General features: G+C 38.5%; 4 protein-coding genes and 2 pseudogenes across 22 annotated transcripts in view; all 6 read right to left on the bottom strand.

Annotated features, from left to right (window-relative positions):
• Positions 1 to 15,279, bottom strand: part of LOC122928293 — a 72,452-nt pseudogene extending 57,173 nt beyond the window's left edge.
• Positions 1 to 23,434, bottom strand: part of LOC122928287 (protocadherin gamma-C5-like) — a 369,082-nt gene that overhangs the window by 92,422 nt on the left and 253,226 nt on the right. For 2 of the 19 annotated variants that reach the window (XM_044280985.1, XM_044280980.1), the window contains exon 1: positions 20,545 to 23,156. The exons of 15 other annotated variants lie outside the window; for them this stretch is intronic. In XM_044280985.1, the coding sequence (XP_044136920.1) occupies positions 20,545 to 22,983 (2,439 nt within the window). In that variant the 5' untranslated portion in view covers positions 22,984 to 23,156. Of the gene's footprint in view, positions 1 to 4,516; positions 7,147 to 20,544; positions 23,157 to 23,434 lie in introns of those variants that run through there. 2 more of the 19 variants (XM_044280977.1, XM_044280972.1) reach the window with 1 other exon arrangement.
• LOC122928292 (protocadherin gamma-C5-like) overlaps positions 1 to 23,434 on the bottom strand; it is a 127,224-nt gene that overhangs the window by 81,432 nt on the left and 22,358 nt on the right.
• LOC122928290 (protocadherin gamma-C5-like) overlaps positions 1 to 23,434 on the bottom strand; it is a 203,558-nt gene that overhangs the window by 81,429 nt on the left and 98,695 nt on the right.
• LOC122926009 overlaps positions 1 to 23,434 on the bottom strand; it is a 401,881-nt pseudogene that overhangs the window by 81,428 nt on the left and 297,019 nt on the right.
• The window catches only part of LOC122928291 (protocadherin gamma-C5-like), a 237,847-nt gene that overhangs the window by 81,413 nt on the left and 133,000 nt on the right, over positions 1 to 23,434 (bottom strand).

The raw sequence follows: 23,434 nt of genomic DNA on the forward strand, positions 1-23,434 counted from the left end.
AAAATGACTGAGCAGCAGAAGTAATACTAATGATAGAGCTATAGTAAAGAAACATGTCATATATGTTATACTTTTGGGATTTCTTACTCAAATAATTTAACATCAAAATGTTGGCCAGCAGATTCATTATATGCATTGGTGAGCACTGGCGGTACCTCCAATAGAGGCAAAGCACATAGCTTCACACAGTGAACCAAAGGCCCTGCACCCTAATTAAACTTATTAGTGTCTAGCTCCATTATAGAATCCCTATCATCAGTGGGGAAAGCTTAAGGAACTGTGTTGATGTCATCTAATAAAGGAACTGCATAATGAATGGGGTAGTTACCAGGTTAGATATGAGCATCTGCCAGGATCTGTGATAACATCATCACCATCATCATAGCTCCAGTACATCTAGTAAAGTTACTGCACAGCACATCCTCACAGTTCCTTGAACCCCCCAACATAATGGAGAAGAACTGCAGGATGAGCTCTCTGCTCAGACTAGAAGGAAGTGGTAAAAAGAGGTCCTCCTTCCTTCTCTTCATTTGCTCTCATTCACTATTTTTTTTTACTCATATCACCCTATCTTTTGATAACTTCGCTCATCTCTGCTATATGCATACATGATGCAGCAGAGCTAAACTTGATGGGTAATGTTTTAAGTAAAAAATGGCAAGAAAATGTTAACTGACTTTTCAATGCATTACAATGGCTTTTGTCATGAGATAACAAAGATAACACTGTGACGTGTTATCAGAGTATTATATACAGTACAGACCAAAAGTTTGGACACACCTTCTCATTCAAAGAGTTTTCTTTATTTTAATGACTATGAAAATTATAGATTCACACTGAAGGCATCAAAACTATGAATTAACACATGTGGAATTATATACATAACAAAAAAGTGTGAAACAACTGAAAATATGTCATATTCTAGGTTCTTCAAAGTAGCCACCTTTTGCTTTGATTACTGCTTTGCACACTCTTGGCATTCTCTTGATGTGCTTCAAGAGGTAGTCACCTGAAATGGTTTTCACTTCACAGGTGTGCCCTGTCAGGTTTAATAAGTGGGATTTCTTGCCTTATAAATGGGGTTGGGACCATCAGTTGCGTTGTGGAGAAGTCACAAAAACCATCAAGCGCTACAAAGAAACTGGCTCACATGCGGACCGCCCCAGGAAAGGAAGACCAAGAGTCACCTCTGCTGCGGAGGATAAGTTCATCCGAGTCACCAGCCTCAGAAATCGCAGGTTAACAGCAGCTCAGATTAGAGACCAGGTCAATGCCACACAAAGTTCTAGCAGCAGACATATCTCTAGAACAACTGTTAAGAGGAGACTGTGTGAATCAGGCCTTCATGGTAGAATATCTGCTCGGAAACCACTGCTAAGGACAGGCAACAAGCAGAAGAGACTTGTTTGGGCTAAAGAACACAAGGAATGGACATTAGACCAGTGGAAATATGTGCTTTTGTCTGATGAGTCCAAATTTGAGATCTTTGGTTCCAACCACCGTGTCTTTGTGCGACGCAGAAAAGGTGAACGGATGGACTCTACATGCCTGGTTCCCACCGTGAAGCATGGAGGAGGAGGTGTGATGGTGTGGGGGTGCTTTGCTGGTAAAACTGTTGGGGATTTATTCAAAATTGAAGGCATACTGAACCAGCATGGCTACCACAGCATCTTGCAGCGGCATGCTATTCTATCTGGTTTGCGTTTAGTTGGACCATCATTTATTTTTCAACAGGACAATGACCCCAAACACACCTCCAGGTTGTGTAAGGGCTATTTGACCATGAAGGAGAGTGATGGGGTGCTGTGCCAGATGACCTGGCCTCCACAGTCATCGGACCTGAACCCTGGGGTGAGCTGGACCGCAGAGTCAAGGCAAAAGGGCCAACAAGTGCTAAGCATCTCTGGGAACTCCTTCAAGACTGTTGGAAGACCATTTCAGGTGACCACCTCTTGAACCACATCAAGAGAACTCGAAGAGAGTGCAAAGCAGTAATCAAAGCAAAAGGTGGCTACTTTGAAGAACCTAGAATATGACATATTTTCAGTTGTTTCACACTTTTTTGTTATGTATATAATTCCACATGTGTTAATTCATAGTTTTGATGCCTTCAGTGTGAATCTACAATTTTCATAGTCATGAAAATAAAGAAAACTCTTTGAATGAGAAGGTGTGTCCAAACTTTTGGTCTGTACTGTATATATATATATATATATATATATATATATATATATATTATAAAGATGCAATGTGTCCAGATATATAGTATATACAGCAGTGTACTGATATGTGAGGTACAAGCCATCATTTATACTTCATACCTGACATATTAGTATACTGCTGTATATACTGGCCGGGAATGAGTATTGGGTTGTGCTATAAATGGGACATGGGTGCCCAATTTAGATTTTTGCTATGGTGCCCAGTGATTTCTATGTACGCCCCTGTTGGTGAGAAAAGTCAAATGCAGTTAATGTGTTAAATGTTTACCCAGTTAGTTGAATTTAAAGATCATCTCCCATAATGACGTTTTCCTATTTATGCACTATACAACACTGAGGGTATACATGTACACAGCTTATTTCTGTAGTGTAGGATATGTGTCTACATCTGTGTATCCAAAATGAATGCAAAAATGTAATCATTTGGAGGAATCCTAATTAGCTATCCATTGTCTGCTGCGGCTTTTTGCTCCGCTGCGACAATTTACTTGGCAAATTATCATTGATATCATTACCATCTATTATTTTAATTTTCTATTTTTTTATTTTTCTATTCATTTGTGTTATATTGCACAATATTGTCAGTTTATTGCATTATCCTCTGCTATCATCACTGGGGCAATGCTCCATGTGGAAACAGTGCAAGGTATAGTATCACGATCCCACTACTAAGGGGAGAGCACTGATATCTGCTTGGACCATCTACACAGGGATCTATAGTAGGGTCTCCCTGAAATAGGGTACAAGCACTGTATTGAGATCACAGTCTGGTGTTTTATAAGGACCATTTAGTCCTACTTTGTATTATAATAAACAAGGTTTTTTTTAAATATATCCAAACTCCATTTGACTTCCTGATATTTTGAGTGCCCTCCAACTTACTTCTATTTGTTTTATACACTATTACGGGCTTGGAGTGTTGCCCGGGAGTGAGCATCATCTCACAGTAGTACATGTAGGTGAGCCACTGTCCTGTCACTTAGTGCTAGATATGCGAGTCTTTATAAAGAAGTCAAGGAGGAACCGAAAAATAAATGAAAGTCCATTCATGATTATTCACTGTGTGGCGAGAAAACTGTAATAGATTCTAAGAAAGACCAAGAGTGAACTGGTCTTTCCTATAGACAATATCTACCAAAACCAACAATTAGGCTCCAACACTCAGAGAGAAGCAGGCCATCAGGCAGTAAAGGTTATGGGCCCTATATTTTAAGAGACATTAACATCATTACATGGTTTTTATCTTAGTAGATATGGACAATAAGAACTTCCACAGACAACAATATAAACCAACTTGAAAAGTTAGGCACCAGCAGCAAACTAACAGACATGTCTTCCACTGAACTTTTGGGAATTTGTCTATAGAAATATGGTAAGTTAATATATAAACCCTAGCATGTACTGTATATAACAATAATAATACTATATTTTATTATCATAAAAAGTTTGATATCTTATAAAAGTTTTCTGTCACCATACTCTATACAGTTTCTAACTATGCAAAACAATATAGTGGTAAAGATGTCTCCTTCCGTACATAATCTCTTGCCAGAAAATATCCCAAGATGAGTGGCACAAGATAACCACCTTTAGAAAAAAAAACAAAAAACTTTTATGTTGTTAGTTGCACAAAAGGTTTCTTTTTGAATCTGGTCATCTCGCCCCACTCATTGCTGAATATCTCGAGCCAGTAAGCAAAATAGCTAGCCATACAGTAGCTGCATAGAAGCCAATGTCAGCTCTGTAGAAACTCTATGACTGCTATGATAAGGACCTTATGAATAAAGGAGTCATCCACATGGTCGCTCCATGCAGTAAGCCAATATATTACAATGGAGATAATTTTTCAAACCTTTTTTTTTTTTTTACATTGGTATGATATCCCTCTGTGGTGCCGCAGGATGAGCTTAATTTATAATGAGGGGCATGTCTTACTACAAAGTAAGCGCATTCCCTGGCAGTCCATGTGAATTAAGTGAAATCTTACGCTAGCTGGTATATATTTTAGCCATCAATTACACCAAAACACTGCCAAAAATGATGATAAATCTGAAAGGGCCAGTGTCCCTGCCCTCAACATGCCATGCACTCTGTTTGAAAAGTGACAGTTTCTAGCATAGTAGTAATAAAAAATGACCCCTAGATACAGATTATCATATAGTGCCTTCTATCTATATACATATACCAGGTATTACAAGTATTAACCATTTATATGCAGGGATCTATGGTACTGTACACTCACACATTAAAGCATAGAGAAAAAGAAAGTGGAACAATAAATTTCAGCATCTCACCTGATTACTTTCATTTAACAAACTTGAGTCAGAAGAAGGATTTGTATGCTCAACTACATTAGTTATATGTGGACCATTCAGTAATTTAGTCAAAGTAAAATTTGGGATATCTGTAGCTGGGGGAAAACAAGCCGGATAACAAGACCCTGGAGCTTCTGGTGGAGCCATCCGCACCTCCATGTACTTTAAGGTTCCATCTGTGTTCAGGTAAAGGGTTGGTTTGTACTGATCCATATATGTAGTAGAAAGTGATTTGTCAGTAAAGCAGAATCCACACCCAGAATAATAATTCTTTCTAAGGCACCTGACAAGTAAGATAGTAAATGTGACCAGAAAAACTGCACTGATGGCCACAAGGGAGACAATAAGATACAAAGTAAGGTCTGGAGTAGATTTGACATTTGTAAGAAAGTCTTGAGATTTTGGACTTTCCTCAGAAACAGTGTCCAATATATTCACAATGATAGTAGTTGTAGTGGTCATAGAAGGTTCCCCATGATCACTGACTGAAATCACAAGTCGATGCTCTGTATTATCTGTCTCATGTAAACCTCGGAGAGTCCTGACTTCTCCTGAGTATTCAGAGATGTGGAATAAAGCAGGGCTTACAGACTGAATAAGACTATAGAGGAGCCAGGCATTGTGCCCAGAATCTATATCCACTGCAGACACCTTAGTGACTAAATAGCCAGCAGCAGCAGATCTTGGAATTGTCTCTTCAGCAATGGTCTCTCCTGTACTCTCTGGGTATAAGATGGTAGGAGAGTTGTCATTTGTATCCAGAATGAATATGAAGACGGAAACATTGCAGGATAATTTTGGAGATCCAGAATCTTCCACTCTTGCTGTGATCTGCAGAACCTGGAATTGTTCATAGTCAAAAGACCTTTGTGCATAAATATTCCCGGTGTCAGAGTTAATGTAGACAAATGAAGAGACAGGAGAGCCATGGATATGGCTCTCAGCGATGGAGTAAATGAGGTTTGCATTAGCTCCCTCATCCAGATCTACGGCAGATACTGTACATAACAGTCTGCCGGCCTCATTGTTTTCTGCTATGAAGGCATTGTAGACATTGTATAGAAATGCTGGAGGATTATCATTAACATCAGAGATATTAAGGCTGATTGTAATCTGGCTGCTCAGTGATGGAGAACCCAGATCAGATGCTGTGAGCTTTATAGTGTATTGTGAGAGCTTCTCCCTGTCCAGATGTCCACTAGTGACCAGAGCATAACGCTGTGACATGGGCTGGCATGTAAACGGTAAACCTGGTGGCACACTTAATCTAATATCTCCATTTTTGCCAGAATCTCTGTCTCTCACTGTGATGAAGCCAACAACAGTACCTATGGGAGCATTCTCAGGAACCTCATTACTTTTAGAGTTAAAGCTGATTTCTGGGGTGTTATCATTGACATCTTCTACTTCCACCTTAACTACACATCTCCCTTCTAGTTTTGGTGATCCTTTGTCTGCTGCCTTGACAAATAATTCATAAGATTTTGAGATTTCATAATCTAACTCTTTTATTAAATAAATGTCACCAGTTTGAGGATTTATTTGAAATATTGTTTTTGCTGAATCCAATGTTAGTTGATCAAAGGAATATAAAATGGCTCCATTTGCACCTTCATCCAAATCTGTAGCATTTAATTTCAAAATAGTTTCATTTAATGGGCTGTCTTCTGGAATGCTGATTTTATATTTTGACTTATCAAACACTGGTGCATTGTCATTAATATCTAATACAAGGACTGTTATCTGAGTGGATCCATATCTAGCTGATTGTCCTCCATCTATAGCACTGAGAATAAGTCTGTGCTCTGCGATCTCTTCCCTGTCTAGAGTCTTTTCCAATACTAATTCAGCAATGAGAGTTCCATCATTTCGATTTGTTATGGATAATGAAAAAAAAGGATTTGGAGTCAATTTGTACTGATTAACACCATTTATACCTACATCTAAGTCCTGTGCAGTTGGTAGGGAAAAATGAACCCCTGGACTTGACACAAGCTCTGTAATTTTAATAACTTGGTCACTGGTAGTAAAAACTGGTGAATTATCATTAATATCCAGAACCTCTATTTCCAGACTGTGAAGCTCCAGAGGATTCTCAGCCACAACCTCTAGATGCAGCAAACAGCTCAGGCTGGATCCACACAGGCTCTCCCTATCAATCCTGTCATGTACAACCAGAGCTCCATTCTTCTGCTCTATAGAGAATAATCTGCTGCTTCCATCTGATCCCAAACTCAGCCTCCTTCTACTAATATCAGCCAGATTCACCCCCAGATCCTGAGCCACATTCCCCACAACAGTCCCTGGATGAGACTCCTCAGCAATAGAATAACGCAGCTGCCCAGAGACCCAGCCCCAGCTACAAAGGAAGAGGGAGAAAGCTACTTGCCATTTCCAAGCCTTTACAAAGCTCTGATTGTCCATATCTTAAATCCGTCTTCTAAAATGTATAGAAAATAATCATCATCCCATTAATCCAAGAGTGTGAGGAGCAAAAATATAAATCCAATGGAAGGGAAACTCCTGTTTTTCCTGCATTGAAATCATCCACAGGGCTCTGATCGGAGCTACAGCTCTTCTTTGTGTGAGAAGAAAGATGGGAGGGTGAATCACTGAGCCAGGGGGAGGAGAGCGCAGAGCTCATAGAACTAGGTCTAGAAAACCAGTCTCAAAGCTTGACAGGATGACAAGAGTGCCCTCTTCTGGTCCATTCTGGTAAAAACAGTTTGAAATCCTTACAGGCTAAATAAAATTGTTGATTTTGTGATTTTTTTTTTACTTGAAGATTTTATGTGTTAATTGATAATAATGATTACCTTGTTATATAATTTTCCTGGTAGTTCACATCAATATAAAAAATCTGAGCATTGTTATTAGCGATAACTTTATAAATGTTGATTTTAATAGGGAGATATATAGAAGCAAAGTTACAACACTTCAAACCAGATATAAATTTCTTCCATGTAATAAATTGTATTATGCATACTAGTTATAAACAACAAATAGATTGACATAACCATTTGGTGATAATTTTACTTATTGTGTATAGTTAATGTCTCAGATTAAAATCTCTGAAATGACTGAACAGCAAGATTGAAGACTGATGGCATAACTTTATTAAAGAAGCATGCACTTTAGGGTCCATTCAGATGTCTGTAAGTGTTTTGCGGTCCATAAATTGCAGATCCGCAAAACATGGGTAAAGGCCATGTGCGTTTAGCATTTTGCGGACCACACTTGACCAGCCCTGTGATAGAAATGCCTATTCTTGTCCGTGATTGCAGGCAAAAATAGGACATGCTCTATCTTTTTTCCGGGGCGCGAAACACCCGTTCCGCAAAATTGTGAAACAGATGCAGACCATAAACTATGGACATCTGAATGGACCATTATCCAATTATATACTATATTTTAGGGACCCCTTACTTAAATAAATCTGCATCAAATGTGTCCAACAGCTATTTCTCCCGACTCTCTCCCAGCTTATCCACACACACATATTTTCTTGAACTCATATGTGCTTTCAGCGGGGAGTAAACTGTTGTCAGACACTTCTGGTGGCATCTTTTCTCCCAGGAGAACAAAAGGATCGGACAGAAATATTAATTTTGCCTGATTCTACATCATCATTCGTGAGCTCCCCATACACATTGACCTGCCAGTCGAAAATACACTAATGTGTATGTGTAAGAAATCTCAGCTGGTCAGCACTAAAGGGCTTGGACTCCATATCTTAGAAGCCATTAATTCCATTTCTCTGAACAGTTTGGTTTTGTTCTAATAGATAAGATTAGAAACATTAGGAACTTCAAAAAAACATGTAAATCAACTCCAAAAGTTAGCACCAGCAGCCAGGGGCAGCCACATGAATCATTGAGCTCCATAGCAAGAATCTGAATTGGGCCCATTTGCAGCCCTCCCACTAACTTCCCCTGGCCCCAGCTACTACCTTCCCTTGCGCCTGCCCCCTATTGTGTATTATTTATTTTACTCATTTATTCACAAGCAAAAAAAAATAAAAAAAATAATGTTCCATAAATAACATACCCCTGGCAGTAGTATACTACATAATAAAAAAAATGGTACAATGTGGGGTATGGCTGTGGCATACTATTTATGGTCAGTGAGGAAGTGGCACACTATATAATAAGTTACAGCAGACACAGTTCATGGTGGGGGTATGGCATTGGCACACTGTATAATAAGTAGCAGGCATAAGTCATAGAAGTTATGGCAGTTGGCACACTATGCAATAAGCAGCAGAAGGCATAGGTCATGCCCCACCCCCATGAACTGTACCGGCTGCTGTTGCTGTTTTCTATTGTGTCATGTCCCATTCACAGCCTCCCAGGACCCAGACAGGCTCCCATGATTATTATTATTTTTTTTATTCAATGTGCCGTTGCTGTGTAGAGCTTGCTGTCAATGTGGCAGAGTGGCAAGGGTGGATCTTCATAGAGCGGGGGCCTGGAGTCACTCTGGTGATGCTGATCCCCAGTCAGGCTACAGGCAAACCCGAAATGAAGTATCAGCGGTGGCACGGCTCAGGGTATTTTCACACTAGCATTAGAAGAATCGGGCAGGCAGTTCTGTTGCCGGAACTGCCTGCCGGATCCGGAAATTCGTATGCAAATGGATAGCATTAGCTTCCGGATCCGTCTGACAAATGCATTACATTTCCGGTGTCATCTGGAAAAATGGATCTGGTATTTATCTTTTTTACAGATTTAAAGGTCTGTGCATGCGCAGACAGTGAAACCGGATCCGGTTTTCCGGAACACTTGGCACCGGATCCGACATTAATACATTTCAATGGAAATGAATGCCGGATCTAGCATGCTGCAGTATTTTCTCAGACCAAATACTGTAAAAGGACGGAACTGAAGACATCCTGATGCATACTGAATGGATTGTTTTCCATTCAGAAAGCATCAGGATAAAACGGAAGCGTTTTTTGGGGGTATTAAGCCCCTATGACGGAACTAAATTCCAGAAAACGTTTACGCTAGTGTGAAAGTACCCTCAGTAAAGTTTCTCTGATGGGCATTAATCAAGCCACTAAGCAACAGGCCCTGCAAACATTGCTAATGCCGATTAGCCAGCCCAGAACTCCTGGCATTAGTCCATGTCTACCTTACCATCCTCCATAGTCATTATACATTTTATCTAAGTTTATATACTACATTTTATAAACTACATTCTCAGCAATATAAATTTTTATCATTTTTTTTCAAGATGCTATACTGACGCTTTAACCCTAAGTTCACACTTGCGCGTTTTACAGCGCGTTCGAATGCGCTGTAAAACTGCATAACCGATGCAAACCAATGCTTCCCTATGGTACTGGTTCACATTTTCGCGTTTTACAGCGCGTTCGAATGCGCTGAAAAATGCCCGACGCATAAACAAGTTCTTGAGCTTTTTTTTGGCCGTTTGTCGCGCGTTTTGGCCCATAGACTTTAATGGGAACGCGCAACGCTTGTATTTTGCGTGTTTTTGACACTAAAAACGCGCGTTCGTATGCGTGTTTTGGATTTAGCAACATGCTGGAAAAGGCCCAACACCAGGTGCAAAGCACAGTTTTGGAGAGAATCCAGCATTGAGGAGTCTGTGTGTGACACCGAGACCCTGATCAGGCTGGTGCAAGCCAAACGCTGCCTGTATGATATGCAGGATGGCAAGTACAAAAATAGGAGGAGCAGGCAGCAGAGATATTTGCTCATTGGACAACACTGCAGTCAATCACACAAACGTTTGCTATTGCAAAAAACGCGCATAAAAACGCACGTAAAACGCGCGTATTTGTCGCGTTTTACGTGCGTCTCAGAAACGCTCAGGTGTGAACCCAGAGAAAAACGCGCGTCTCAGAAACGCTCAGGTGTGAACCCAGGGTAAAAGAGCTATACTTGACTGAACCCTCTCTGCTCACGTGTCCTTTTGCACTGCTTTCAGTTTTTCCAGAGTAATGTATATATTAATCCTAGCATGTACAGCAGCTACTATACAGAGGAGTCGAATAAAGTTGAAAGATCTTGATTTAGTTTTACATAGACAATACATACTTATGCATAGATACGTTCCATCATCTTTTCTATATCATTGCCACAATATAAATCAATGAACCTCTGCCATTATCATGTTGGTATCGGGTATAAACTTTTGGTGGTAGATGTTGGTCGCATCGCTAAGACCTTCTCATATCTCTAGAATGCTTCTCTAACAAAAGTAATGCATTGCAAAGGGGATCAGACCCCAGAAGTTGAAGTCCCAGAGTGGGAAAAAAAAAGTGTTTTTCATAATAATACAAAGTTTCAAGTAGAAAAAATAAAATAAAAACTGTGCTAAAACAAATTTTTTTTTTTCACCTTATATCACAAAAAGTGCAACGTCATATGCACCCCAAAATAGTACCAATCAAACCGTCATCTCATCCCGCAAAAAATGAGTCCCTACATAAGACACTTGCCCAAAAAATAAAAAAAACTATGGCTCTTAGAATATGGAGACACTAAAACATGATTTTTTTTTATTATTCAAAAATGCTTTTATTGTGAAAACCTAAATAAATAAAAGTATACATATTAGGTATCGCCATGTCTGTTACAACCTGCTATATAAAAATATCACATGAACTCACTCCTCAGGAGAACACAGTAGACAAAATAAAAATAAAACTGTGTAAAAAAATCTATATTTTGTCACCTTACATCATAAAAAGTGTAATACAAAGCGATCAAAAAGTCATATGCGCACTAAAACAGTACCAATCCAAAAGTACCAAAAATGAGCCAGTTGTCCAAAAAATTAAAAATAAAACTATGGTTTTCAGAATATAGAGACACTAAAAAATATTTTTTGAAAAATGACATTATTTAAACTGAAACAAACAAGCAAAAAAGGTAGTCATATTTGGTATTGTCGCATCCATAACAACCTGCTCTATAAAAATAGCACATAATCTAACCTGTCAGATAAACATTGTAGATAATTAAAAAAAATGGTGCAACAATCTATTTTCTGTTACCTTGCCTAAAAGAAAAGTGTAATTTAGAGCAATGAAAAATCATATGTACCCTAAAATAGTACAAACAAAACTACCACCTTATCCCGTAGTTTCCAAAATGGGGTAACTTTTTGGGAGTTTCTACTCTAGGGGTGCTTCAAATGTGACATGGCAAATTAAAATTATCCCAGAGAAATCTGCCCTCCAAAAACCACATGGCGCTCCTTTCCTTCTGTGCCCTGCCGTGTGCCTGTTCAGCAGTTTACAATCACAAATCGGGTGTTTCTGTAAACTAAAGAATCAGGGTAATAAATATTGAGTTTTGTTTGGCTTTTAACCCTTGCTTTAGTACCAGGAAAAATATGGATTAAAATGGAAAATCTGCCCAAAAAGTTCAATTCTACATTTTTATCTACATTTAATACTCATGGAACACCTAAAGGGTTACCAAAGTTTTGAAAACCATGAGGGATGTAGTTTCTAAAATGGGACCATTTATGAGTGGTTTCTATTATGTAAGCCCCACAGTGACCTCCTCATAACTGAACTGGTCCTTAAAAAAGCATGTTTTGGAAGTTTTCTTAAAAAATTTAAGATTTGCTTCTAAACCTCTATGCCTTCTAACGTCCCCAATAAATAAAATGGCATTCACAAAATGATCCAAACATAAAGTAGACATATAGGAAATATAAAGTAATAACTATTATATGACGTATCGCTATTAGTTTTAAAAGCAGAGAAATTGAAATTTGGAAAGTGGCAAATGTTCAATTTTTTTTGTAAATTTGGATGTTTAAAAATATATATATATATATTGATTGAAATTTTCCACTATCATGAAGGACAATGTGTCACGAGAAAACAATCTCAGAATGGATAAGTTATGGATAAGTAAAAGTGTTCCAAAGTTATGACCACATAAAGTGACAAAGGTCATATAAAAAAAAAATGGCCTGGTCCTTAAGATGAAAAATGGCAGGGTCCTGAAGGGGTTAATGGACATGAAAACAGAAAAAACGAATTCTCAAAAACATTATCACAGGTTGTGTGTGGGTTTAACGCTGTTTATGCAGGTCACATTAAAGCATATAGAAAAAAGAAGGAAATGGTATGTTTATAAACTCACCTGGTTAATTTCATTTACCCAACGTGAGTCAGCAGAAGGATTTGCATGTTCAACTATATCACCTATATGTGGCTCATTTACAGATTTACTCAAAGTTAAATTTGGAATATCTGTAGTAGGTGGAAAACAAACAGGATAACAAGACCCTGGAGCTTCTGGTGGAGCCATTCGCACCTCCATATATTTTAATGTTCCATCTGTGTTCAGGTAAAGGGTTGGTTTGTACTGATCCATATAGGTTGTAGAAAGCGATTTGTCAGTAAAGCAGAATCCACAACCAGAATCATAATTCTTTCTAAGGCACCTGACAAGTAAGATAGTAAATGTGACCAGAAAAACTGCACTGATGGCCACAAGGGAGACAATAAGATACAGAGTGAGGTCTGGAGTAGATTTGGCATTTGTAAGAAAGTCTTGAGATTTAGGACTTTCCTGGGCAACAGTGTCCAATATATTCACAATGATAGTAGCTGTAGTGGTCATAGAAGGTTCCCCATGATCACTGACTGCAATCACAAGTCGATGCTCTGTATTATCTGTCTCATGTAAACCTCGGAGAGTCCTGACTTCTCCTGAGTATTCAGAGATTTGAAATAAAGCAGGGCTGGCAGACTGAACAAGACTATAGAGGAGCCAGGCATTGTGCCCAGAATCTATATCCACTGCAGACACCTTACTGACTAAATAGCCAGCAGCAGCAGATCGTGGAATGGTCTCTTCAGCAATGGTCTCTCCTGTATTCTCTGGGTATAAGATGGTAGGAGAGTTGTCATTTGTATCCAGAACAAATATGAAGACAGAAACATTAGAGGATAATTTTGGAGATCCAGAATCTTCCACTCTTGCTGTGATCTGCAGAACCTGGAATTGTTCATAGTCAAAAGACCTTTGTGCATAAATATTCCCGGTGTCAGAGTTAATGTAGACAAATGAAGAGACAGGAGAACCATGGATATGGCTCTCAGTGATGGAGTAAATGAGGTTTGCATTAGATCCCTCATCCGGATCCGTAGCAGATACTGTACATAACAGTCTGCCGGCCTCATTGTTTTCTGCAATGAAGGCATTGTAGACATTGTGTAGAAATGCTGGAGGATTATCATTAACATCAGAGATATTAAGGCTGATTGTAATCTGGCTGCTGAGAGATGGAGAACCCAGATCAGATGCTGTCAGTTTAATCGTGTATTGTGAGAGCTTCTCTCTGTCCAGATGTCCACTAGTGACCAGAGCGTAACGCTGTGACATGGGCTGAATCTTAAAGGGTGAATTTGGTGACACATCCAGTGTAATTTCTCCATTTTTGCCAGAATCCTTATCCTTAACTGTGATGAATCCCAACACAGTTTCTATGGGGGAATTCTCAGGAACTTCATTAGCTTTGGATGTGAAAATAATTTCTGGTGTGTTGTCATTAATATCCTTTACCTCAACTTGGATTACACAATGACCCTCTAATTTAGGTGACCCCTTATCTGTAGCTTTGATATATAACTCATAAAAACCTGACTCTTCAAAATCCAAAGTATCTATAGTCACTATTTCATTGGTCTTTGAATTTATTTTAAATATTCTTTTTGCAGAATGCAAAGTATGGTGGTCAAAGGAATACAAGATTTCACCATTTGAACCATCATCCAAATCTGTAGCATTTAAATGTATAATAATGGAGTTCAGTGGAATATTTTCTAAAACACTGATCTTATAACGGGACTGATTAAACACTGGGGCATTATCATTAATATCTAAAACGTTCACCGTAATCTGTGTAGTTCCTGTTTTAGCAGGGTCTCCCCCATCCAACGCTGTAAGAATTAGCTTATGTTCAGCTTTTTCCTCCCTATCCAGGCTCTTTTCTAACACTAGCTCAGCAATCAAGGTTCCTATCCATACGATGTTTCGTAAGCAGGGAAAAATATGGATTTGGGTTTAATTTGTATTCATTAATACCATTTTTACCCACATCTAAATCCTTTGCTGTTTCTAATTGAAATCTTACTCCTGGACTAGATAATAGTTCTGTAATATTTATTAATTGATTTAAACTTATAAATGAGGGTAAATTATCATTTATATCCAATATTTCTATTTCCAGACTATGAAGCTCCAGAGGATTCTCAGCCACAACCTCTAGATGCAGCAAACAGCTCAGGCTGGATCCACACAGGACTCTCCCTATCAATCCTGTCATGTACAACCAGAGCTCCATTCTTCTGCTCTATAGAGAATAATCTGCTGCTTCCATCTGATCCCAAACTCAGCCTCCTTCTACTAATATCAGCCAGATTCAGCCCCAGATCCTGAGCCACATTCCCCACAACAGTCCCTGGATGAGACTCCTCAGCAATAGAATAACGCAGCTGCCCAGAGACCCAGCCCCAGCTACAAAGGAAGAGGGAGAAAGCTACTTGCCATTTCCAAGCCTTTACAAAGCTCTGATTGTCCATATCTTAAATCCTTCTTCTAAAATGTGTAGAAAATAATCATCATCCCATCAATCCAAGTGTGTGAGGATCAAAAATATAAATCCAATGGAAGGGAAACTCCTGTTTTTCCTGCATTGAAATCATCCACAGGGCTCTCGTCGGAGCTACAGCTCTTCTTTGTGTGAGAAGAAAGATGGGAGGGTGAATCACTGAGCCAGGGGGAGGAGAGTGCAGAGCTCATAGAAGTAGGTCTCCTATCTCCTAACATTTCTAAATATGATTCTGAGATGACTTGTCTGCCTTCTTCTGGCAATTTATGGTAACTACAGCTATTTTGAAAGTATATTAATGAAGCTATTATTGCAACTATAGCAAAAGTAGTATGGTATTGTGTTAACAAGAAGAGACTAGGGTAACTTGCATAGTTATTATTAGCCAATAATGGTATTAGTGCTAAAATAAATTTGTCCTTTTAACACAAAAAGTATTTAACATTATATGTGGCCTTGTTTTTTTTAAAGATGACAAGATTTTGGTGCTTGATAAATGTATAAGAACATCTAGTTAAAAAGAATATATAAATAGCAACAAAGCTTAGTTTCCTATGAAAACAAATATTTGATTGCCATAAAAGAAGTAAAGATTGAAAGCTACTTTAGAAATAAAAAGTTACATTATTTTATTCTGTTTATTCTTTATTACTGGAATTCTTCTAGAAAGTGATTGTTATTAAGATCTCCCACCCAATTTAATAAATATTTGTTGGGCTAAAGGAAATCTTTTAAATATTCCTTTATGTTCTATTTTTAACATTGACCATATCTTACTTAAACATTAATAAGCAATAAAATGTTTTAAATAGTATTGGCAAGACATTGAATATCCATCTATACTACATATAATTAAAAAAATCTCAGTCTGTTGCAAAATAGTACACTATGTAAAAGTGGCCATATCAGTAGTACTATATGACTTCATATTTCTTTTATCCCTTCGATCTGCTCTTATCCCAAACTAAAAAGGTATTATTATTTCACATTGATTTCTTCAAATACCACAAGCTCTGATAAGGCATCATGAACAGCACAATTAATTGCACTACATTTTATATCAAGACCTCTGAGTATATATCACCATACATAGTATGGTTCTTTATAAACAATAAAAGGCAATCTTAACCCCTTCTGGACCCTGCCATATTTCACCTTAAGGATCAGGCCATTTTTTGCAAATCTGACCAGTGTCACTTTATGTGGTAATAACTTTGAAACGCTTTTACTTATCCTGGCCATTCTGAGACTGTTTTCTCATCAAATATTGTACTTTATGACGGTGGTAAAATTGAGTAAAAAAAAAAAAAAATAAAATATTTATAAAAAAATATCAAATGTACCAAAAATTTATAAAAATTAGCAAATTTCCAAATTTCAATATCTCTACTTTTATAATTGAATAGTAATATCTCCAAAAATAGTTATTACTTTACATTCCCCATATGTCTACTTCATGTTTGGATCATTCAGTGAATGCCATTTTATTTTTTGGGGACGTTAGAAGGCTTAGAAGTTTAGAAGCAAATCTTTTAAGAAAATTTCCAAAACCCACTTTTTAAGGACCAGCTCAGGTCTGAAGTCACTTTGTGAGGCTTACATAATAGAAACCAACAAAAAATTACCCCATTTTACAAACTACACCCCTCAAGGTATTCAAAACTAATTTTACAAACTTAATAGAATTAATGAAAAATGTAGATTACATTTCAGAATTTCACTTTTTTGGCAGATTTTCCATTTTAATCAATTTTTTCCAGTTACAAAGCAAGGGTTAATGGCCAACAAAACTCAATATTTATGGCCCTAATTCTGTAGTTTACAGACACACCCCATATGTGGTCGTAAACTGCTATACAGGCACATGGCATTACGCAGAAGGAAAGTTACACCATATGGTTTTTGGAAATCAGATTTCATTGGGATAATTTTAAGCTGCCACGTCCTATTTGAAGCCCCTCTGATGCACCCCTAGAGTAGAAACTAAAAAAAGTGACCCCATTTTAGAAACTACACCTCAAGGTATACAAAACTGATTTTACAAACTAGTGCAGGTCCTCTACGGGTAAAATAAACCATTATCTATTCATTGAATGAATGTATAAGTCATAAATGGTGCCTTTAAGCCTCATACACATAGCAAAATATTACACAGAGACTGTATGGTAACACATAGTCCCTACAATTTCATAGTACAGATCTGTAGATACTGATTGTGTCTCTATTAAGCAATCATTTTTGTCCCCCAGAACCAATGCTTCCAGTGGTTTATACTGTAGCTCGGTAGTAAGGTTTGTGCTTTGGCAGCTATACGCATGGGGATTCTGTCCACACTGTTAACAGCAGCCAACAAGACTTGTTTTGGGTATTTTTGATATGGTACTGTTACTTTGCTCTAAATTCATTTTGCTTTTGATATTGCATTATAAAGGATTTCCAGACTGTTCTATATTTCTTGGCTATGCAATGAACTTTGTGATTATATATTAATTTCCTGTTTTGGGGTCATTCATTTCATATATTTTCATATCATGTGGGGATCTTTTGACTTTGTTGGAAGCCAGAGTTTACTATCCTAAATATTTTCTGTGGTTTTAGTTGCTTTTAAATATATACCTACTGTATTTTCCGGCGTATAAGACAACTCGGCGTATAAGACGACCCCCAACTTTTCCATTTAAAATATAGGGTTTGGGCTATACTCGCCATATAAGACTACCCCTAAATGCCCAGCCCTCCCTGTCTTCAAGACGATCTTCTCCAGTCCAGGGAACTGACTGGGATCTGTAAATGGCATTGTTATGAGGAGGGGGATCTGTGAATGGCACTGTTATGGGAGGGGGATATGTGGATGACACTGCTATGGGGAGGGGGTTCAGTGGATGACACTATATAGCATCTTATGCTATATGTGTCATCCACAGATCCACCCCATGACAGTGTCATCCACAGATCCCCCTCCCCATAACAGTGCCATCCACAGATCCCTCTCCCGATAACAGTGTCATCCACAGATCCCCCTCCCCATAACAGTGTCATCCACAGATCCCCCTCCCCATAACAGTGCCATCCACAGATCCCCCCATGACAGTGCCATCCACAGATCCCCCTCCTATAACAGTGCCATCGACAGATCCCCCTCCCTGAAGCTCAGAGGAGTATACATTTGTTAACTGTAATCCGTAACTTTAACTTTAAATCAGCGCTTATCTCTTTACTAGAGTACCTTACTCTCAGCTCTGGTAACAGGCAGTGCAGGCAGTGCAGGCGGCGCTCACTCACTGATGTTACGCGCCTGCGCCGCCTAGTGGGAGGAGCAGGCACGTGACGTCAGTAAGTGAGCGCCGCCCGCACTGCCTGTTACCGGAGCTGAGAGTAGGGTACCCTAGTAAAGAGATGAGCGTTGATTTAAAGTTAAAGTTACGGATTACAGTTAATAAATGTATACTGAGATTGTGAAAACTTAGATCCGATGGTATATTCTATATATACCATCGGATCTGAGTATACCTGGTGTATAAGACGACCCCCGAATTTTGTAAAGAATTTCTAGTCTTAGAAAGTCGTCTTATACGCCGGAAAGTACGGTATTTGCAATAAAGATGGATTGTGTTTAAATCTCAAAGGTGCCATCTGTTATGTGTCTGTATCTTCCTGTTTTCTGTTTGCATTTTCACATATGTTGATGTGCCCTCTATTGTTATTTATGGTAGCCGCTTCATTGCCCTGATGTATAACTACTTCAATACAGAATTCTGTTTTAAAAAATTCACATAATTGGACTTAATTTCGTGACATTTTGCATTGTTACACCACTCACTCCAGTTTTGAAATGTCTGGAAAGGTGGATATAGTTAGCCATGTAAATGATTTTCACACCATATTTATCAATGAGCCTATAAAAAAAAAAAGTCGCAAAGCTAATTTGCAATCTCACTTTAGCAGGAAAGCGGAGTGAAAAACTTTTGTAAAGTGTTAGGTTTAATAATGAGACAAATGTATCAAACATACGACATTTGATAAATGTAGCATAAAGTACACAAACACAGAGTGAACCAAAACTGATTTCAAATATTCCCTTTATAACAAATCCCCCCCCCCCCCTCCATATTTGTATCTCATGAGGTGTGTAATAGAGCATGGCACATTTTTTGAAGAAGCATATACCAGCTGATGTAGACTTCAAGTATAATTTATGCCACTTTCCTTGTGTACATTAGTATACACCAGCCTTTACACCGCCTACTCCCTGCCCCACTTTGCCCACTTTTTAAAATAACTGGCAAACAGGGTGCAAAACTACCAATTTTACTTAAACATTGCATTTGTCAAACTTTGCAACTTTTTGACACCAGATTATTGCTGTACAGGGGTAGATACCTGTCTTCCTATTATTAAGGCCTCATGCACACGACCGTTGTTTGGGTCTGCATTCGAGCCGTTTTGGCGGCTCGGATGCGGACCCATTCATTTCAATGGGGCCGCAAAAGATACGGACAGCACTCCGTGTGCTGTCCGCATCCGTGGCTCCGTTCCGCGGCCCCGCCAAAAAAAATATAACATGTCCTATTCTTGTCCCCGCTTTGCGGACAAGAATAGGCATTTATATTGCCAGCACACGTTCCATTCCGCAAATTGCAGAAGGCAACACAGAATCCTTCCATTTTTTGCAGATCCGCGGTTTGCGGACTGCAAAAAACGGCACGGTCGTGTGCATGAGGCCTTACTTTAATGTCCAACATGTGGCATACAGATAATAAGCAGCCCTTATGTGCCTAGTGTGCAGACAGTAGGGGAGTTCAATTACATAAACTGCCTTCCCAGGATAATGATCAGGCTTAAACACTCTGCTCAAATACAAATTAGAATTATGTATGGGCTTTTTATATGACCGTGGTCAATGTCCTCATATGTATTTCCTATATACAAGAATAAAACTCAGAATGTCTGTTTCAAAAAGTCCAGATATGCACCAACTTCAAAAATATGCACTTATTTAAAGCACCATTACATAAAACACTGTTCACATACCATTTAGCTTTTGAAAAACACATGCGTTATTATTTGGACTAACTTCTTTACCTGGCCCTAGGACTAGAATCATGACAGAGACCTCTACAATTTGTCAGGTTGACAATTACTGGCTAGGATCTCGCTATATATAACAGATGCTTAGTCTACACTATGGAATGTATCTGTTAACTTTAGATAAATTGTAAATACCAGAACACTAGAGAAGTGATATATATTTAAAATTATATCAATCATTACTGCTATAGCTAATCCCTATAGGGACAATACATTTGTCTCCAAAAGTTCAAGAAATGACCAAAATAAAATATGATATACTTTAACTACAGAATAATAGAAGTGGTATAATATATAAAAAATATAATCCTCACCTGATTATAATTATTACACCAATCTGAGTCTGCTGAAGATTTAGGCTCCATAAATGATTCAGTTAGTTGAGGGACATTTTGGGTTTTACTTAATGTAAAACCTTGAACATCAGCTACAGGAGGGAAACAAGCTGGATAGCAAGACCCTGAAGCTTCTGGTGGAGCCATCCGCACCTCCATATACTTTAATGTTCGATCTGTGTTCAGGTAAAGGGTTGGTTTGTACTGATCCATATAGGTTGTAGAAATTGATTTGTCAGTAAAGCAGAATCCACACCCAGAATAATAATTCTTTCTAAGGCACCTGACAAGTAATATAGTAAATGTGACCAGAAAAACTGCACTAATGGCCACAAGGGAGACAATAAGATACAGAGTGAGGTCTGGAGTAGATTTGGCATTTGTAAGAAAGTCTTGAGATTTAGGACTTTCCTTAGCTATAGTGTCCAATATATTTACAATGATAGTAGTTGTAGTGGTCATTGAAGGTTCTCCATGGTCTCTAACTGTAATCACAAGTCGATGCTCCGTATTATCTGTTTCATGTACACCTCTGAGAGTCCTGACTTCACCTGTGTATTCAGAGATATGAAATAAGGCAGGACTGGCAGACTGACCAAGACTATAGAGGAGCCAGGCATTGTGCCCAGAATCTATATCCACTGCAGACACCTTACTAACTAAATATCCAGGAGCAGAAGATCTTGGAATGGTCTCTTGAGCAATGGTCTCTCCTGTACTCTCTGGGTATAAAATGGTAGGAGAGTTGTCATTTGTATCCAGAATGAATATGAAGACAGAAACATTAGAGGATAATTTTGGAGATCCAGAATCTTCCACTCTTGCTGTGATCTGCAGAACCTGGAATTGTTCATAGTCAAAAGACCTTTGTGCATAAATATTTCCGGTGTCAGAGTTAATGTAGGCAAATGAAGAGACAGGAGAACCATGGATATGGCTCTCAGTGATGGAGTAAATGAGTTTTGCATTAGCTCCCTCATCCAGATCTACAGCAGATACTGTACATAACAGTCTGCCGGCCTCATTGTTTTCTGCTATGAAGGCATTGTAGACATTGTGCAGAAATGCTGGAGGATTATCATTAACATCAGAGATATTAAGGCTGATTGTAATCTGGCTGCTGAGAGATGGAGAACCCAGATCAGATGCCGTCAGTTTGATAGTGTATTGTGAGAGCTTCTCCCTGTCCAGATGTCCACTAGTGACAAGAGCGTAACGCTGTGATATGAGCTGAATTTTAAAGGGTATATTTGGCGACACATCCAGTCTAATTTCACCATTTTTACCAGAATCCTTATCTTTAACTGTGATGAATCCGACCACAGTTCCTAATGGGGCATTCTCAGGAACCTCATTGGTTTTATGGGTGAAAATAATTTCTGGAGTGTTATCATTTACATCCTTTATCTCAACCTGGATTACACAATAACCCTCTAATTTAGGTGACCCTTTATCTGTAGCTTTGACATACAATTCATAAAAACCTGAAGCTTCAAAATCTATTGTAGCTTTATTAATTATTTCACCAGTGTTTGCATTAATTTCAAATATTTCCCTTGCAGAATCCAAAGTATGCTGATCAAAGGAATATACGATTTCACAATTTCCTCCTTCGTCTAAATCTGTAGCATTTAACTTCATCACAACTGTGTTCAATGGAATATTTTCTAAAACACTGATCTTGTAAATGGACTCTTGAAACACTGGGGCATTATCATTAATATCTGAAACAATCACATTTATCTGTGTAGTTCCTGATTTAGGAGGGTCTCCCCCATCCAAAGCTGTAAGAATTAGCTTATGTTCAGCTTTTTCCTCCCTATCCAGGCTCTTTTCTAACACCAGCTCAGCAATCAGGGTTCCATCCATACGATGTTTCGTAAGCAGGGAAAAATATGGATTTGGGTTTAATTTGTATTCATTAATACCATTTTCACCCACATCTAAATCTTTTGCTGTTTCCAACTGAAATTTTACATTAGGAATAGTTTCAGTAATATTTATAATTTTTTTAAGTCTTGGAAATATTGGTGAATTATCATTAATATCCAGAACCTCTATTTCCAGACTGTGCAGTTCCAGAGGATTCTCAGCCACAACCTCTAGATGCAGCAAACAGCTCAGGCTGGATCCACACAGGCTCTCCCTATCAATCCTCTCATGTACAACCAGAGCTCCATTCTTCTGCTCTATAGAGAATAATCTGCTGCTTCCATCTGATCCCAAACTCAGCCTCCTTCTACTAATATCAGCCAGATTCACCCCCAGATCCTGAGCCACATTCCCCACAACAGTCCCTGGATGAGACTCCTCAGCAATAGAATAACGCAGCTGCCCAGAGACCCAGCCCCAGCTACAAAGGAAGAGGGAGAAAGCTACTTGCCATTTCCAAGCCTTTACAAAGCTCTGATTGTCCATATCTTAAATCCTTCTTCTAAAATATGCAGAAAATAATCATCATCCCATCAATCCAAGAGTGTGAGGATCAAAAATATAAATCCAATGGAAGGGAAACTCCTGTTTTTCCTGCATTGAAATCATCCACAGGGCTCTGATCGAAGCTACAGCTCTTCTTTGTGTGAGAAGAAAGATGGGAGGGTGAATCACTGAGCCAGGGGGAGGAGAGCGCAGGGCTGACATGAACAGATTAACTCGTATAGCTGAAAATTTTGACTAGATGACTCTTCTGCCCTCTCCTGGCCAATAAAGCTAATTTCAATTTTCTGTTTTTTTATGTAGTATTGAAAAACTTAATACACCTTTAGTAATAGCTTTTAAAAAAAATTGAATTGAAAGATTGTTTTTGTTTCATGATAAAAATGGGAACACATTAATATTATAATACAATATTGCAATAATACTATGACTA

This window comes from Bufo gargarizans, chromosome 2, assembly GCF_014858855.1.
Source record: "Bufo gargarizans isolate SCDJY-AF-19 chromosome 2, ASM1485885v1, whole genome shotgun sequence".
In the NCBI taxonomy this organism is placed as follows: Eukaryota; Metazoa; Chordata; class Amphibia; order Anura; family Bufonidae; genus Bufo; species Bufo gargarizans.